The sequence below is a fragment of the Lampetra fluviatilis genome, chromosome 42 (genome assembly GCF_964198595.1).
Source record: "Lampetra fluviatilis chromosome 42, kcLamFluv1.1, whole genome shotgun sequence".
NCBI lineage: Eukaryota > Metazoa > Chordata > Hyperoartia > Petromyzontiformes > Petromyzontidae > Lampetra > Lampetra fluviatilis.
The window spans coordinates 10,191,634-10,210,892 of NC_136316.1; the positions used below are offsets into that span (position 1 = coordinate 10,191,634).

The 19,259-nt window shown below is 52.6% G+C and overlaps 1 protein-coding gene across 2 annotated transcripts in view; it reads right to left on the reverse strand.

Moving 5' to 3' along the window:
• Positions 1–388: 388 nt before the first annotated feature.
• The window catches only part of LOC144946712 (uncharacterized), a 195,617-nt gene continuing 176,746 nt past the window's right edge, over positions 389–19,259 (reverse strand). For both annotated transcript variants that reach the window (XM_078875823.1, XM_078875822.1), the window contains 3 exons: positions 10,875–11,026; positions 9,012–9,068; positions 389–8,793 (listed from right to left, as the gene is read on the reverse strand). In XM_078875823.1, coding sequence (XP_078731949.1) covers positions 8,146–8,793; positions 9,012–9,068; positions 10,875–11,026 — 857 coding nt within the window. In that variant the 3' untranslated portion in view covers positions 389–8,145. The remainder of the gene's footprint in view (positions 8,794–9,011; positions 9,069–10,874; positions 11,027–19,259) is intronic.

Sequence of the window (19,259 nt, forward strand, 5' to 3'; positions counted from 1 at the left end):
TGCTCGCCGGCGGCGTGAAGCCGCTTCCCGTTCTGCGCGCCCCTGGCGAGGGAGCCCGCGGCGACCCCACAGAGCCGCCTCCAAGAGCGGTAACACTCCCACCACCATCACCACTACCACCACCACCACTAACTACTACACGCGTCTGTGGTGTTTCTCACAGCGCACTCATTCCATTATTCCTGGAGTGAATCTTTTTCAAAAAGTGTAAAATGGAAGTGCTGCATACGTGGAACCAATGCATTGCGACAGCCCCAAACGCTTTAACACCCCCCCTCTTTGACTCCCTCCCCCCTGACTCCCTCCGCCCTCCTTGACTCCCTCCGCCCCCGCTTCCCCCTCCCCCCGAACATGAACCCTGCCCAGTCCCCCCACCCTCCTCCCAGCCCATTCCGCCCTCGCCACCGCACTCCCCATCGCCGACCCCATCCGCCCTCTTTCTGCACCCCACCACCCCCGGGACCCTAGCGAATAGAGATTAGTGCATAGGATAGAGAGTCCCTGGCTCCGGAACACCGCCTCTGCTCCATTAAACTGGCCTCGCGTAAATCGGCGCATTGCGAGGCGCGCACAGGCGCGGACTCTCGCTCAGCCCAGACTCTTCGTGCGCTTCGAGGGAGGCCGCATTGGGGGGGGGGCTGCTTTGTGCTCCGATACGATGGACCGCTGGGCCCAGGGAAGGGCGAAACCCCCAACCTCCGTGACTCCCAAAACTCCCGAGCACCCCACCCAGCTCCAGCGGCTGGGTGTCCGAATAGTCACAGCGCTCACCAACCAGCCGGGTTTTTGTGAGCGTCGCCACTTCACAGCGCCGTGAGATGACGACGCTAAACGCCCCCCCGCCCTCTGCAGGCGGCAGTCGTTTGCAAGTGGGAGAATCGCGTCGCAAAAGTGAGTGGCCACGAAACGCCCAACTCGAAAACGATTCCCCATCCGTGATGTCGGAAGGTGGCGCCAATAACGAGCGACCCAAGGCCATTAACAACAGCTCTCAATGCTGTGGGGGCTGGGGGGGTCACGGTTCAGGAGGCGAGATGACTTCTGCAAGGCGGATGCACGCTGTCCAGGGTCCTATATCGTCGTTCTGGCACAGTATAAATCCGTGTCAATGAGGACAGGTGTTAGATTGCCTTGGCTAGTGCGAGCGCCTTGCTGCCAATGTGGCTCGTTGCATTTTATTTTCGGTTAAATAAGCATCGTCTTACTTGTTGGTTCTTTCGGTAAAGTCACGTAGAAAGAAAATAAATTAAATAATAGAATACGACGTTTCATCATCAGGTACGAATGAATGAGAAAACTAGGGTTTTCTAATTCATTCGTACCTGATGATGATTGCTTGTGTTGCAATCGAAACGTCGCTTTCTATTATTTAATTTATTTTCTTTCTACGTGACTTTACCGAAATAACCAAAAAGTAATTCCTGCAGTCACGAAAGCTCCAAATCAAGCATCGTCTTCCCAAAAAATACATTACGTTTCAACCGGGCCTTCAAGATAAATAAATTCAGTCAGTTAAATGAGCAGCGACCAATGTGACCTCCTCCACGAGCCGGATTACGGGCTACTGAAGAATCCAACAGCGGTCCAGTCACACGTGACCACGAGCGGGGACAGTCGCACGCGCGCACTCGTGGACGTGCACGCGCGCGCGCAGCGTTACGCACACAGACAGCGCACGCGCGCGCGCTCGCTCGCCTGCAGGACGCACAAACAGTCGTATTTACAGACACGCTCAGGCAAAAAGCTCGCGCGTAAGCTCATTGAAGCGTCGCCCACTGACATCAACATGCACCCCCCCCCCCGGGTTCAGTCGCGCGGCTCAACACGAGGGCAGCGCGGGATGGATAGCGATGAGAAGTCTCCAGGCTCCGACCGTGGCCGAGGAGCCCACAACGCTCGAACGCGGCTGCTCTGTGGCCGCTGGCGGCGACGGGAGCAGCGTACCCCCCCCCCCCCCCGGGTGGCGGAGGAACGCGCACTTTGGCTACTTGCCAGCACGCGGTAGCGCCGCGTAATGTCGAAAACTAATGATTATGGTAAATTCATAAATGTGGGAGTGTCTTTATCGCAGTAATGTTAACATACATATTAAAATATTGCCTTTCATATGAATAATTAATTGCAAGTTGGGAGAAAAAGAAACCACGTAGCAGAATGTGAATAACCCACGGCTGAGATAGAAAGTACTAAACCCTGGGTCAGCGGGAGCACGATGCACACACCACAAGTGGATATTCTGCCATCGGCCGTGTGAAGTGAGATTATATACGTGGGTGAGTAATGCAACGGCGGGGTTTGACAGCGTTGGTCACGTGAGCTCACGTTGAGCTAATGATGCATGTTGAACAGTGAAACTTAACTGCAGCTACCGGTACCCCCCTCCGCCCCTCACAAGGGTCCAGGTCTCCAGGTCTAGCGGTCGCCTCCAACGCCGAGCGGTGGTTTGAGACCGAAAGCTCGGCGGCGGCGTTGCAAGGTGAGTCCTGGAGCCGGAGCCATTGACGGGGAGAGGCTCTCGGGACGGTCGATCGAGCTCACGACTGTCACCTCCATCGACTCTTCCTTCAACGTCTCCCCCACGGTTTAAACGCGGGATCGGCCACCACGGGGACACGGCCGCGCAGGAGCCGGTGATCCACGGGACGCCGGCTGCATTTGGAAGTGTTCACCCGACTGCACACACGTGCTGCCCTTGCTCCAGTAATACATGTTTCAAGCATTGCGGATTTCGTTTTGTAAATGGGTTTTTTTACTCACATCCTGTCCTCATTAATTGGCATTTTAAATGATTGACTTGCTCATTGCCGCACGATCAGATTCCTCACGTCTATGGACAGACTGTCGTTATATTTTTGTTGTCGGTATGAATAACCCACAACTGACAGCGATACTCAGCAGTGCTGCGTTTGCAGCAGGGATGCAACGATTCGGTCCACGTTCATTCGTACGCAGATTTGTACACACACCAAAGCGTCGCGTAAGAATCGATGATTTGCAATTCATGGCAATTGTACTGCGTGCGAATGTTTTGTGGGAACCGTGTGGCCAATATATATCCTATAATCACGATAGCAAATAGGTATTGATTTTTAAAAATATTATTATAGACCCCGAATGTTAACCCTCAATATCGTGGAGGGCGGTACATCACGACATCCCGAGATTGCGGCCCAATCTTGTCCAATGCGAACCGACTGGTTCCAATGGCAACAGGGAGACACTTCTGGATGCAAACGCAGCGCCGCGTTCAACCGCAGCACTCCGACATGCGGGGAGACGGTGAGGGGGGTCACGGGGGAGGGGGCACGGGGGGAGGGGTCACGGGGGAGGGGCACGGGGGGAGGGGGCACGCACCGGCGAAGCAGCGAGGAGCGCAACGAAAAGCGAGCGCCTCAGGTCGCGGAGGTTTTTGTGAGGGGCCCGTTAGGCAGTGGGCGGCGCAAAAAAAGTTGTTCATCTTTGGAGCATCGCGATCCCTTTCCCTACAGCCGCGGCGTTTGCGTGGTCCCCCCACACGCACACACACGACCAGAGACCCCCCCCCCCCACAACAAGCAAACGCCTCTCTGGCTCATAGCACCTGGGCACAGTCTCTATGGCTTTTGTCGTCAGGCAGCTGCGAACCTTTTAATGACGCGTCTCTGAGCGAGTGCACTTGAGCAGCGTGTTGCTCGACAAGAGAATCGGGTGCTCAATGACTAGGACCGGGGTTTGACGGGAGCATAATAAGCAAAATCTTCAATCCAGTTTAAATATTTATCCCCATAAAACACAAAAGACAAGGTTCGGGATGTGCTATCGTTGTTGATTGCGGATACAATAAAAAAGGAGTTTGTTTCACGAAGAAACAAATAAAGTAACGCTTTAGTCCATCAGAGCACGAAGCTCGGTGGACAAACGCTGCTGGCGTGAGAACGTTGGCCCAGCAGAGGCATAACCAATATCTACTGTGCATCATCCGCTACTTATACGCGTCTCAATTGTTTTAAAAGAACAGTGTTTATACATTTACATAAACAAGAGCTTTAAAAATTAAGCGTCTCGTTTGCTTGCTCGATCGAGCGATGGGACACAGTGCGCCCCATCGCCCTCTTGGTGTGCCAGAGCCACCGATGGGCAAGTCCCGTGGCTGGGAGGGGGGTGGGTGCCAATCTCTCCATCGGGCGACTCCGGCCGACTTCTGAAACGTAGAACTCACGGTTATCGACCCTGGAGCGACGATTACCCGGGTTCGACCCCCGGCAATGGCACCGTGCATCAACTTGCCAGCACGCCGTCTAAAGCGACGGACCTTCTGCTACGTTTTTAAGCCGCGTCTCAAAATAAGAGAGTTGCCTCTGTGCACTGGTCACGCAGCCAACTTGCCAGTTCGCGATCAGCGCCGCATCCGAGCGTAGCCCAAACCCCTCTCCCCAGAACCCCCCCGACCAGTCGTGCCGCCTCGCTCCCAACCACCACGCTCACGCCACCTTCCCCGGAGCCTTGCAGCGGCGGCGGCGGCATCGTTCGTCAGAAAGCAGCGTAGCGGGAGCTGTGGGCTGCGTCCGTGCAGCTGCCCGACTACGGCTCGGCCCCAAGGTTCGCAGCACCTGCCCTGTCCCACTCCAACCAGCGGTGCCCGCCCTGGTCACGTGATCGCCGGGGGGGGGGGGGGGGGGAGACGTTTTGCCAAAACCGCTTCGGATGGAGCCTGCTCAAGGAATCTCCGGTAACGTTTAAAAACTGACGGCTTACAATGTGTCGTGCTCATTACATTTGGGTTATTAAAATGGGGAGTTATTCACACGAATCACAACAGTGAGTCAGGGTTTGTGCTACAATAGCATGGCATAAAACATTACCCTTCTTGATGACTCAGAAATGTATAAACGATTTCTGATTATAAAGGTTTCTGAATCAATCTCAATGATGGATACATTTCCCTATTTATAAATCAAAACCAATGAAAGTCAGCGAACAACGTTCGCGAATGGATCGTATCTCCGTCAGTCGTGAGAACGTCAATCATCGTTTCTATTTCGGGAGCAGATTCAATCGAAGGGAGGAAGATACGTCTCCCGAGGAACGCCTGTGCGTGCGCACAGGTAGCGAGCGGCGGTCACGCGTCGCTCCCCCTCCCAGGACGATGCCGCGTGGTGACCCCCAGCGTGGGAACCCGATCACGAGGGGGAGCAGCACCACGGGGGCCGGGCCTCCGCGAGGAGTCATATCTTGTCGCTACGTCTACCCAATGTGCCCTTCCCACGACCCTTTTCTTCGTCATTTATTTTCATTTTCCAACAACAACTAAAATAATAAGAAACTTTGTTTTCGTCTGTTCTGCATTTTCAGTTCCGTTACAAAACCCTGCGCTTCATTCCAGGGGCATTCATCAACGACAACAACAACAACGACAACAACAGTAATATAACTTGTGTTTTGTTTCACATATTCCTTTTCCCACGAACAAAGACCAACGAGAAAGTGTCGCATCGGGATCTTGCCTGCTGCTATATCACACGTGCCCTGCACACCCCCCCCCCCCCCCCGCTGCTACCTTCAATCCCCTGCTGTGCAAATGCCCCAAGATGGGGGAAACGCCTTTCCGGATGCAGTTTGCTCCCTAACCGTCGTCCCGCTCCGCAGAGGACCAATCGTGTGAGGCGGCATTCTGTTTCAACTCTTTAGGAACCTTGCCGGTAACGTGCGACCGGCTTACAGCCGGCTGTGTGATCGGAAAAAAAAATCGCCAGATTTCCACTCGGGTTTGCCTTCATCGCCGGTGGGTTACGCTGAACAGCCAAAGTGAGATGTCTCCTTCGTTGGTCGTGCAAACGCAGCGCAAGGTTAGAGAGGAAAAGTCACCTAAGCTGCTTTACGCAAAGGGCCGCAGGATTCTCGCAAGGCTCTCAAATGTCGCACGGCATTCACCGACGGATTTAAATGCGTGTGTCCGTGACATTCGGTTCAACGGCGTAAGCCCTCGCTCATGGAAACCTGGTTGCCTCCGTGGCGTTACGGACGTGTTCACGCAGTCCGACGAATGCCGTTTAACGCTCGGCGACGAGCGGCGTGGCCGTGCACCAAGGCTGCGTGCACTGCGGGGTGTGAAACGCGAGAAAGTCCCCTCCGGCAAGAGCAACCAAAAAAAAAACCCCACAGAGATGCTTAGATCCACCATCAACTCCTCCAGGTCACACAACCGCTTTCTCGAGTGTCTGGCCACCACCTGTCAAAATCGGGGCTATCGCACAGATCGCTTATCGCACACCGAGATCCAGCTATCGTACAAAAACGGCGTTTCCGGCTACTGCTGCCACGTATCAGGTTGCGACACCGCATGTCAAATTCCAGAGGCCACCTGTCCGACTAAAAGTCTCTCACCGCTCAAATGAGAGTGGTGGATACTCATTCATGCTAGTTCCCCGAGCCATTGGTAGAAGTTCCAAATTGCCGTGGCAGATGCCAGCCTTTACACAGATTGAACCACCGCCGACCTTACACAATGAGGTATTTACTTTATCGACGCCCAGAAGGCCGATGAGCCGAGTTATCATCCACTGACCAGAATTTCAACTCAAACCTCTTCCGATTTTGAAATGAATATCAATAGCAGACGAACATACCTCTGCCCACCAGGATTAAATGTAAAATGTATTGCAGATTCCAAGTGCTTCCAAAGGTTGAGCACGGAAGGCTTACCTTACAAAGCCAAACGCTAACCTTAACTTGATTGCCAACGTGCAGTAGCCAGGACTCGACATGTGGGGACCAGAGTTCAACAGGTAATGGTGCAATCAGGTCACTGTTTTGCCGCTGAGACGCCGGGGTTCGGTTCAGGACTCTTGCGCTTGTCCACCCGCTAGAGGCCAGCCCCACAGAGGAGAGCAGTGGAAGCTGCGTGATTCACGCTCTTGGCTCTGGAAGCGTCGCCATTGCCGCGGTGCGACAACATAGCCAAACTGACATCGCCGGAGCGGAACACCGGGAATGCCTCCCAGTTGTTGTCCCTGTGGTGTCTCTGTCGGCCTGCCCTGTTGTCTGTTCAAAATACAGTGGAGATGGGGACTGTGCCAAACAAGAACTTCCCGTCAGAGTCAAAGTCCAAGAGATTTCAACAACGGCTCGCACGCTCCCCTCGCTTCCGATTAAACCTCTCCTGACACGTCTATCTCAAGCTCCCTCCCTCTCCCCCGCTGCCTCTCTCCCGCTCTCTCCCTCTCCTAATCCTGTGGCTGTCCAGCTGCCTCGGCCTTTCTCTTTCACCCCTTCTCCCCACACACACAAACACACACAAAAAAACACCCCGAGCCCAGAGCTTTCCCCCCAGATTTACGTTCCCGTCACTCTCGTCACAACACGCCGGGCGAGGCTGCTGCCTCCACACTGAAATGCCCGAGCGCGCGCCGCCCTAGCGGGGGGAGGGGGGGATAGAAAGGGGAGGGGGGGAGGACTGGTGGGTGGGGGGGAGGCGGAACGGACCGGGGGAAGAAGGGAGGCGGGTGGTCGACAAAAGGCGGGAGCACACATTTCTTTGTTTCACAAGAGAGCTCGTGTTTGACACTGAACGCCGCCGCAGTGGCGCCCGCCTCCACCCGTCCCTTGCTCCCCCCCCCACCACCAGCCCACGGTGTACAAAAAAATATTCACGTTCTCTCTTGCCCCCCCCACCTCACCCAAATCCCTCTCCCCCTTTCGCCTTCCTGCAGAGCAGACAAGACATTAAGGAGTAGACAAATAGAAAGTGGGTCACTGGCAGATTCAGCCAGCCAGATACGTGCACACGAGTAAACTCGCGTAAGCACTTAAGAAGATAAAATAAAAGGAACCAAAGAGGGGGGGGGGGAAATAGGACACGTGAGATATGATTCCATAAGGGCTTGTCTTCTCAGACACAGAAACACTGACAGACGACGCAGACAGACGGACGCATGGCTGACTGGTCCCGTGGCCAAGCGGGCAAACGGAGAAAAGAAATAATAATAACAAAACACGAAACTTAACATCGACAAAAAGGAACACACGCAACGAAAAAAAATAACAAAAGCCGCATTATCATATATATATTTTTTCTTTTTATGTTTTCCGTAAGTGCTGGGGGAGGCGGTGGGCATTGATTTCTCTCGTTTTGTTTGAAGGGGCCACGGGTGAACCCCTCGCCCGCCGTCAGACGCCCTTGCCGGGCTTCCTGTCCGTGAGCAGCCCCGCGATGCCAACGTCCCCGTGCGGCGCAAACAGCGCCGACCCAGGCCCCGCGGCCGGGAACGCGGCGCCCACCACCTCGCTGTACGTGGGCGGCGGCCCCTCCATGCGGCCGCCGTGGCCCCCGTAGCTGGCGGCCGACACCCCCGAGTGGCTGCTGGGCGGGCACGGCCCGGCGCCGCCGACGCCCCCGACGCCGAGCGCGGAGCAGGGCGGCGGCGCCACGTAGTAGTCGCTGTCGTAGACGGTGCGGTTGGGCGGCGCGCGCACCGACTCGCGGTTGATCTCCTGCTGCTGCTCGGGCGGCCGCAGCTGCAGGGTGCACGGGCCCTGGTATGGGGGGGGCTCCTCGCCGTCCGACAGCGAGATGCTGGGCGGCAGGTCAATCTCCACCTGGCTGTACGGGTAGAGCGGCTGGTGGGGCGGCCGGCGGAAGGGGTCGCGCGGAGCTCCGCCGCCGCTCCCCGCCATCGCCGAGTGCTGCGGCTGGTGGTGGTGGTGCTGGTGGTGGTGGTGCAGCTGGTGATGCTGCTGCTGCAGCTGGTGATGCTGCTGGTGCTGCGACGGCCTGCAGGCTGCGATGCTGTCCCTCGATTGGGACGAGTACATCAGCTGCGTGAGCACGTGCGGACAGATCAGACTTGTACAATGAGCCTTTACGTCACTGCAATATTTAGCTTTGGTTTGCCGCGTCACTCGACGAACGACGAGGGTATTATACTTTTACGACGGTAAATTGCTGCAACATCAGGAGGACAGCACAAGGCTCGCGGGGCCTCACGGCAATGGCGCGAACGCTGCTGGCGAGGAAACGTCTGGAGGGACTTTACCTGTGAAGTGCTTTGTTGTCTGGGCACGGGGCTTTCTGAGGGACACAGACTCCGTCCCTGTAAATGCACACAGGAGAGATGCTGACTGGTGTTCTATTCGACGCTTTTAATTCAATATTTATTCCCGGCGGCATGTTTGTCATCGAAGCACCATAAAGGCATGAACCCCGAGGCAGCCGTGCGGCTCAGAGGGCTCATAATGGCCGTGGCCACGGATGTGAAGAAGCAACAACTGATGCCAAGGTTCAAGCAGATTGTCGTGTATATGGGGTTTGATGTTCCCAGCACGGTCACGGACGACAGCACTAAACACCCAAGGTAAAACTCTGGCTTCAGATTTAACGTGGCCAGACTCGGCAGTCAAGAGAGCTTCTTCGTCATTCTGGAACAGAGCGTCACCGCTTCACATTTGCGTGCTGGCGCCACGGTGGCTAGGAGATGTTAACTACCTCACCTGGTACACAGGAGGTCGTGGGTTTGATCCCGACCCTGCCGCCTGCTGCTGTATATTTGAAGTTTGTGTGTCTCTCTCTCATCATCATCATCATCACAGTGGCTAGGAGATGTTAACTACCTCACCTGGTACACAGGAGGTCGTGGGTTTGATTCCGACCCTGCCGCCTGCTGCTGTATATTTGGAGTTTGCATGTCTCTCTCTCTCTCTCTTCCCGTGATCCCATGGATTTTTTCCGAGTCTTCCGGTTTTTCCCTCCACATTTAGAATTAACACCGCGCGTTTAGGGTATGTGGCTGCTATAAATGTCCACGTGATGAGCCACTTCGTTGAGCTATCATTTGTGGTAGCCAAGTCGATTCTGAAAAAGACCTAGACAGCTCAGTGCGCCTTACCTGGTAAAATAAAAAATACAAAGTTTAGTTTATATAGTTTAATTGTTTGATTTATTAATTAGGGTAATAAAGGATGGCCACACACAGGCCTGTAGCGAAGGGCCAGACTCGTGCAGCACCGTTCCCTCGCGAGGTATGAGGCTTCACTTCATCGAGGGAATTCTGTAAAGGATATTTATTACTGCCACTTTATTCCTTAATCGCAATTAATTATTGGGCAAGTAGCCGGTGGTAAAACCCTCATAGCGCTCTCGCTTCTTGGTGTAAAACAACGACCCCAGAATCATACCTGAATTAATACATTTAATTAAAGGCTACCACTTAATTACATACATAGATACAAAATAAAGATAATTATAAAATGGTAAAATGACACTCGTATAATAAATATTTCTATCGTTGAATAAACACTGATTGACTCTCAATATTTTTTCAGGAGGTCCTACTTGGAATTTCTGGTCACTTTCTAATGAGAGAATGTTGCACCGTGGAAGGAAACCTGAGCGCCAAGATTAATCTGTCACACACACAGAGCAGAGGAACACTTAATCTCCACATATACCGGTGAGCTGCCTACTTGCTTTACTGCCTTGTACAAGCAACACTTATGATCGCTCTACGGATGGGTGACTCGTGCCAGTGATCTCAGCATGATGCATCATCAAGCCCACCATCAACCGAGTCCACAGAGAGCATCACCATGCCCAACCACTCCTGTACACATCATAAATGGCTGACAACACGATTGAGCAGGAGAGCGGCACGCGGGCAAGTGGGCAACAGGGCAAGTGAGTGGGGGGGATAGTGGGTGAGCGGGCAGGTGGCAAAGCAGCGCGTAGGCAAAGCCAGCGGCGAAGGGGCAAGTAAGCGAGCGAGTCGGCGAGTATGGGCGAGCTTGCATGCGGGCAAGTGAACCGCTGGGCAAATGGCAGGCGGCGGGGTGGGCAAGCGACCGAGTGAACGATCGAGCGAGCGAGCGCGCGGGCAACAAGATGCATGGGCGAGTGGGCGTACCGTGCAGGGGTGGTCCCTGCGCCTCCTGTGCATGTGTCGTCCCATGAAGGAGGACGAGGAGATCTTGTAGTGATTGAGGATGCAGGTGATGACCAGCACCATCACCACGGCGACCGACACGATCACGAGGATCTGCACAAACTCGACTCCAGCTGCACGCACAGAAACACGGCAACAAGAGACCCCCGCTCTGTTAGCCGTCGTCAGCCAAGGGCGGCTTCGGTTTGCGAGAGCCTACGGCCGACGTGGCGCACAAGGGCACGGCTAGAGCAGTAACCGAGCAAGCCCGGCTGCCTTTATCTCTGCGTTGGTCATGCGTTGCTCACACCACATGAGGTACTCATCTCGGGACAGAAACCAGGTACAGACGCAAATTTCCACGAATGTTGTGCATGGCCAACGTTCAAAAATGGGCTGCCAGACAGCGGTGGAAGTGAGAAAAGTACGACGCCATTGCTCCTTGCACACGCACACACAGACACTCACGGGAGGTAGACATACAAGGAATGATGCATATGCCTTAATCGGCACAAGACCATCATCGAACCAAAATGTGCAATCGTCAGCAAGTACCATTCTAATGTGCACATTCTTCTCAGTGTCTGTAACGGAGCCAGCAGTGCTTGTTTCACACAAGCCAGCACCCATGTGCACTTTATTTACACTTAGACGTGTGCCAGGCATCTCCGCCATGGAACTCCCTCGCTTCCACGCACGCGCGCACACACACACGCACGCACACGCGTAGACATGCACGCGGCGGGGAGCAATGCTCTGGGAACACCAATGTATGCGCAACACAAACATAAAATCCATTTTTTACTAGACACGAATTTGTGGTCGTGCTGTTGTTAGCAAGCGCCTATTAAGTCAGCTAGTACACACGACGGGATGGTCTGGCCAGGTCTGACCTTATCCAGTTTGTGTCTCCACCTCGACTGGTACGGATTGCCGGCGGAGCCTACCTAGTGGAGGCCCAGGACAGGTTCACAACACCACTTGCCACTGGTAGTGCACATTACAGCTAACGATTGATGCTGGTGGCAGGGATTATGCACGCACACACACGCACAAAGATTCCCCGTATAGCCTTAACAGACTGTTTGGCCAAGTGCTGTTAGCGAGCACCTATTAAGACCGGAAAGGCACCCAAGGGGGTGGGTTGCCAGCACCACGCCCGACCGCCTTTGTCTCCTCAGTGGCGATGTTTACACACCGCACCAGGTAATCATTTGAAGCTGAGTCGACCTAGGGGAAGCCTAGGACCGGTTCAGATAATCGTCACTGGTGTTGGCCATGAGTGGGAATCGAACCCAGGTCGCCGGGTTCATAACGCAGCGCGCTAACCGCTGCACTATCGCTCCCCACACGCACACACACACGTACACACGTACACACACGTACACACACACGTACACACCCGCTCCCCCCCTACAGGAAGCATGGCAGTGGGAGGTGGTGTCCCAGCGATGCGTCTCCCGGTGCCTCGGCACACGTGCTTACAATTCGCTCTCGACATCTCCGCTGACTATTTCCACCCGGCCGTCCACGCCGCCCCGATGTCTCTGGTTAGCGGTTAGCCCATTTAGTGCTCCGCTCGGAGGAGCCCAGTCACGGTAACAACTTCCCACGTGGCTGAGGCTCGCTGCTGCCGGCAGTGTGCGTCCATGGGTGCAGCAACCTCAAGCTACGGGGAAAATCTGAAGCAACTGCCACAGCACGTGGTGTCTGCTGCCAGAGGTGAAAATCCCAAGGGTCCGTAATAAAGAGGGAGCTTTTTGTTGGGTTTAGATTGCATAAAAATAGATATTGTGTCGTTAAACCCACAGCCACCCGACAACACAGCCAATGAGTAAGGTTTATTCACGTAAACAAAACGTGTCCATTAGTTATCGCTTCAACACACACCGGTGAGTTGGAGAGTAACCCCACAACGTTAACAATTCGAGTGCTGTGACGTTTTGCCGGTGATTACACAAATAACAACCAGCAGCATTGGGCGATTAGCTAGAATTGTGAAGAAGTTATCCCATGTCATTCTTAAATAGAGGGGAGTGAAGGTGATGTCATCACTGTGAGCCTATCGGAGGGGGGTTGAGGGTGTCTCCTACTCACAGAGCAAAGGGGCAGCACTCACTGGGAGCTCTGATTGGTATCCTCGAAACTGTGAATATTCCACATTGCTATGGCAGAGATCAGTCTATAGGAACAACCACTGCTAACTTTGCAGAGACGATAGCAGAGGGATTAGAGGCTGATCTTATCTCCATCCAGGCTTTGGGCTTGCAACCATACAATTCTGAGTACAGCACTTAAACCACGAGCACCCAGCCATGAACAGTACCACTGTATTTGAGTGTCTATCCTTGTTTATGCTTAGCATAACTCCTCTGACGTAGAAAGCACGTTTGGCTGAACATTGCAGAGAGAGTGGTAACAATAATGAAGGGGCATGTTTGCTACACGGCGCACTGAATTATGACAGAACGTTGCAAACTTAACAGAGAGCATGCATCTTATGCGTGGCTCTGTCCACAATGAACTCCGAGACTCAAGGGATGTCATTCATCATCAACGTGCCTGCAATACCGTGTATAGCCACTTCAAGTGCGACACAGCAAAGAGTTGTGTAATGTCTCTTTGCATTGAAGATTAGCCTCTCGCAGAACTTGTTACAGTTCTCTTTATAGTTATTCCAGGTAACTCTTATGCATAACACCAAACAAGCTCAACTATTTATCTTGGGATGGACCACGTGGTAGTTTATGCCAAAATTCTTGTCATTAACCCTCCACCACCCGGCAAGATTGCCACATTTAAACCAAACATGTCAACGTTGAAGTCACGTGACTGATGGGGCCAGCGGTGGGTGGGGGGCTGAATGGGCAGTGGTCGCGGGCCGTGGCGGCTCTGCGCGATGCCGGCTCTAGGGGGCATCACGGTCACACCGCAACAACGCCAGCGCCACACGCTCGCACCCTCTCCACTCGCGTTTGTCGGGGTCAAACCCATTGACAGCGAGCGGGGCAGCGTTCAAGCCGCCGCCGCTCACGAGCCAACGTGGCCGAGTCGCGCCGCTCGGCCGGGCGAGCCGGCAGCGCGCTCACCTCCAGCGGCGGCCCCGCAGCCGGCATTGGAAATTTACGACACGCGGCCGCTACTACTCTCGCGACGACCGCTGTCGACTCGCCGCAGTGAGTCTCCTCGCTGCATTGAGCAGGAGGAGCGCGTTCAAACCCTGATGAGGATTCGAAGTCGCGACTTTCCCAATTTGAGACGAGCGCTCTTGAAGTCGTGAGAGAAATATCGAACGGCGGGCGGCAGAGGTGCGCACGTGCCCTGCTCGTTCCGTACAGGGCCCCTCCACGAACGTTCTCCGTGTGAAAGACGAGATACTCCCTACAAGCGCTACTCTAGTCCTACACACGTGCCCAAGCATCACACCACGCGGCACAAGTCAATTCCCAATGAGACCACAACTTCTCAAATGGGCCATCGCTTTCACGTCCCTTCCCCCAATGCTTTCCGAGTATGCTGCTCTGGCCATCACGTCATAAGGCAAAGAATCCTTTCCGAATCCTCGCACGGCAGCGCACGCCGCCTCCCGGAGAAGGACCTGCGGACGAGCTAACGAGACTTTTTCGAATTTAAGAAAAATCTATTTTCAGCCTCGCAGAGGTATACAAAGACAGCAGCCGTTCAAGCAAACACACAGAGATATACAGATTCTTGCTTGGCTGCAGATACTGTTGGGGAAAGCGTTGTTAGCAAGCACCGACTAAGGCCGGTATAGCAATGGAAGCGGTACAGCACCGTGCACGCCTACCCACCTTTGTTTCCCCAGTGCAAATGATCACAGACTGCACCGAGTACTTATACAACAGGAAACCCAGGATTAGTTCCATCTCCAATCGTCAACGGTGTTGAATATCATCAAAAGGAATCAAACCTGGTGATCTGAGATTATAGCAGAGCGTGCATAACCTCTACATTCACCACTTATTCCGCACACACATACACACGACGTGGATGAATAAACTGTCCACATTTAGAATTAACATGCATTTACAGTATTTGGCTGATGTAAATTTCCACATGATGAGTCACTTTGTTGAGCTATCATTTGTGATAGCCAGGTTGCTTCTGAAAAATAACTATATAGCTAGGTGGGCCTTCCCGGGTTACAAAAAAAATAGTCATCATAGGAATACTGCGGTGCGCCTCGACCGTAAAGATACGCGCCATCCGCTTCACGGTGGACGTTGTGAATCATGTGGCGTCATTCGCAAGATGCTCATTGTGTGTCATGGTCCAAACAAAAAAAAATACCGAGCAAATAACTCCATTAAAATAAACATAGCGCTCTTTGTCACGTGGCAGTAACCCTCCTGAACAAGTCACGAGGCCCCTGGGTAATACCAGAGGCATAACAACAACAATGCAAATAAAAAGCTGCATCAATAACAAGTGGAACACTTGCATCCAGCAGTGCATAGCGAATGGAAGATGATCGCCACGGATTAAGTGCAAAACATCTTCTACTTGTGTGCCTGGAAGACAAAACGTTCCCCAATTTCCTGCCGGCCACAGCCACCGTGAGGGAGCACGCAAAGACTTGACACATACACAACAAGCGACCGATGCACCCGAACTCCCCGAGTTTCAAAATCCCCTTGAAGGGTGGTCCGCTGCAGCTTACCACACCATGCCTCCAAGGTTAAAATACTGAGTACTGCTCTGTCGGGACAGACAGGTCCCTGTCAGGGGAATGTGGACTTTGCACGGCTGGCTCAGGACTGCAAAGTGCTGCCCGAGGGAGGGTGCACACTGTACATCAAACTAAACTTTTTTTTTATTTTACCAGGTATGGCCCACTCAGTTACGTGGTTCTTTTTCAGAAGTGACCTGGTCACAAAGGATGGCTCAACGAAGTGGCTCATCGTGTGGAAATGTATAGCAGCCAAAGACTCGAAACGCATGATGTTGATTCTAAATGTGGAGGGGAAAACCGAATGACCCGGGGGAAAATCCATGCAACCACAGGGAGAACATGCAAACTCCAAATATACAGGCATCAGGGTCGGGACTGAACCAAACTTACGACACATGCACCAAATGGTGTCAGAATCATTTACGATGGAAATGAAATGTTCATTATATAATTAGGCTGATGTGAGTGGAAGAAAATGTACATATGTTACATATATAAACATGTGCATATGTACTGTTCGCCTTTTGGCATTCTCTGGTCTAACACTGGTGGTGAGACAAGGCTATAAAGAAGGCTGCTGTCTCTGGTGTAGGCCAACCAGTCTCACAGACAATGCGTGCGTAATCATCAGAGCCATGTTTGTTTGCATGTTTTGCCATGAGTAGTGTGAAGTGTGGTTAATGCAGACTTGTTGCCGCGCAATATCTGTGTCTATTTGGCGTTTGAACATCTTAACACCTCCTTTTTGTTGCAACAAAGGTGTAACATATATTCTTAGTTTTTCATCATCTTGGAAACTGGTAAAAGAAGGTCCCATAGACGAAACAGAACATGAGAAAGGTAAAATGTAAAAATAGAACCTAATAACTATCAATGCTTGAAGTGATTCGCACACCTCCCTTCAACTCGCTAGGGGGATGAATCACCGAGCGACACCTTGGGGCGTCACGGAGACATCCATGTATTGATTCTAGATTTGAAGCTTTCGTGACTGCAAGGAATCATATTCTTAGGTTTTTTTGGTAAAGTCACGTAGGTAAAACATCAAAATTAATGAAAATAAAAAAACGTCGTGATTTTTGTTTTATTTTATTTTCATTAATTTTGATGTTTTACCTACGTGACTTTACCGAAAAAACCTAAGAATATGAATCCATGTATTGATCACAAATGATTTAGAAGCTCAAGAAACATTCGCCAAATCACGCCTCAAAGAGTTGACTTTTTCAATTGAGCGTTGTACGAAATATGTTCGTGAGGCACCTGCAAGCCAATAGAGGCCGCTATATTCACTACAACGTTTAAAACATATATTCCTCAATCGCATCACAAACCCGAATCACTACAATGCATTTAATCGTAAGTAAGGCAAATCGTTACACCCATAATACCTATTCCTACCGGGATACCTGCCTACCGATGTCCTTCCACATCAGTCTATCTGTAGATTTACTAATTTTAGTTTAACACGTAGGCTTTCGCGACCAATATTATTAATAATCAACGTTTTCGGGTTTAGATCGCGTTATTTATAAATGTGTCGTAACCCTCCTTTTACTCATCCTGAATAAAAGATGAGCGTGATCCAGCAGCGTGGAGACGTCGGGATGGTGGATCACAGAAACGTTGCGCAACGCCCTTGCCATGAGCATCGAGGAGCCGTGCCCTGGCTCGCTGCGAGACAGCGGTACAGCCAACACGTGGACTCCACCTGTTCCGTCTGTACGGGGTAGAGTGTTTCCCCCTCGCACGCGCGGGTTTTCTCCGGGCGCTTACGTTTCCTCCCACATGTAAACACTCATCACTAATTGACCGACAACACCTTCATATATAGAGGACCGCTGAGCTTGGAAAATTGTTGACGCCGGCTCAGCGCACGGCTGCCTTCCCGCTTGCCTGTAGTTCCTGCTGACGCCCCGAGTCGTTCTCTCCCTTCGAGATCAAACGGAAAACCGCGCGGTGGCAGCGTTACAAGATTTAATTAACATTGTTGATTTACCCACGAACAAAACGTCTTAAAAACGTGGATTCCGTGAGTGATGGGCTCAGTGGAACAGCACCGCCAAGCCGGGATTGTGGAACCCACAAAACGAGAGGGGCTACAACAGCACACAGAGGTATCCACTCCCACGTTACTCCGCACCTCCGATTAAGCACATTGACTACGTACGGTGAGAAAGAAGTTAAATTGTCGCAGGGGGGCAGGATTCTGTGGGGTCGACGCGTCAGAAGGGTTCACGCCCTCCTCAGGTGCAACCGCTCGGCACGCGGCCATTTACAACGAGCGCCGTTCCCCAAATACACGGGAATTCCTGCATTATGTTACAGAAGAATTCCCAGAAAAACTACATTCTCTTTCTTTTTTCAAATATATAGCCAGGGGAAAATATGTACATATTTTTATTATTGTTATCCACATTTATTTCTACTGGATTGCAAATTGGGTGTCCCCCAAGTACGAGTGATTTCCACCGGCCACTGTGAGTCACTGGGTGGAATTTCCACGTTCCTATTGCGGGGACCAAGATCTTCGTGGCACCCACTGCCAACTGCCCGCTGTTTTAACCAGGTGGTGCTCTCAACCAACACCAGACAGACACGGATGATAACGATATTATGATATTGATAATGCCATTGATGATGGATGGTGATCACAATGATTGTAATCACGATGGTGATGAGGGGCAATCTTGGCTGGTAATGTAACTCATCGCATAATGATTAGCAGCCCCTCTCTAGAAACTCCAACTCACTCGGATGCATCACGACCAAAATCCACGCGTACGTTTCGTAACAATGCACATCCCGTCGTGTATAAAACTAGACGCGGTATTTATGCACTGTACTAAATTTATACGTGTACACTGGCTTTTTATTGGAGGAGCGCCAAAACTCCGGAAAGCTTTTCCTGTTAACGTTCAAACATCCGACACTGCCACCACCTGCATGCGCAGTATTCGCTGGGGCTTCCAACTCCAACAAAAATACACTTGCAGGTGGACGGGGAGCAGCAGCGGCAGCAGCAGCAGAAGTAGTAGCAGCGGCAGCAGCAGAAGTAGTAGCAGCGGCAGCAGCAGCAGCAGAAGTAGTAGCAGCGGCAGCAGCAGCAGAAGTAGTAGCAGCGGCAGCAGCAGAAGTAGTAGCAGCGGCAGCAGCAGAAGTAATAGCAGCGGCAGCAACAGCAGAAGTAGTAGCAGCGGCAGCAGCAGAAGTAGTAGCAGCGGCAGCAGCAGCAGAAGTAGTAGCAGCGGCAGCAGCAGAAGTAGTAGCAGCGGCAGCAGCAGCAGAAGTAGTAGCAGCGGCAGCAGCGGTGGCAGCATCGGTGGTGGCAGAGGTGGTAGCAGCAGCAGCGGCAGCAGCGGTGGCAGTGGTGCGCTCGCTAGCCGGTAGCCTGCATGGCCTCCAGCGTTCACGTTACCGCTGCCCAGGGGGCATTTTCCGTAGCGGAGAATAAGCGTCCAGCGTCCGCTCCAGCGTGGCTTCTGCTAAGAGCCCGTGGCATAAACGTCCAGCCACTCACCGTTTGCCAGACAATAAACAGCGAAATGGAAACGTCAAACTGCGCAGACGAGCCAACGGGGCACCGCTCATCACTGGCCACATTTGTCGATATCCTGCCCTAAGTTCGTGAAGCGTTTTTAAAACCGCCTGCTGACGTTCTTTTGAGGAACAAA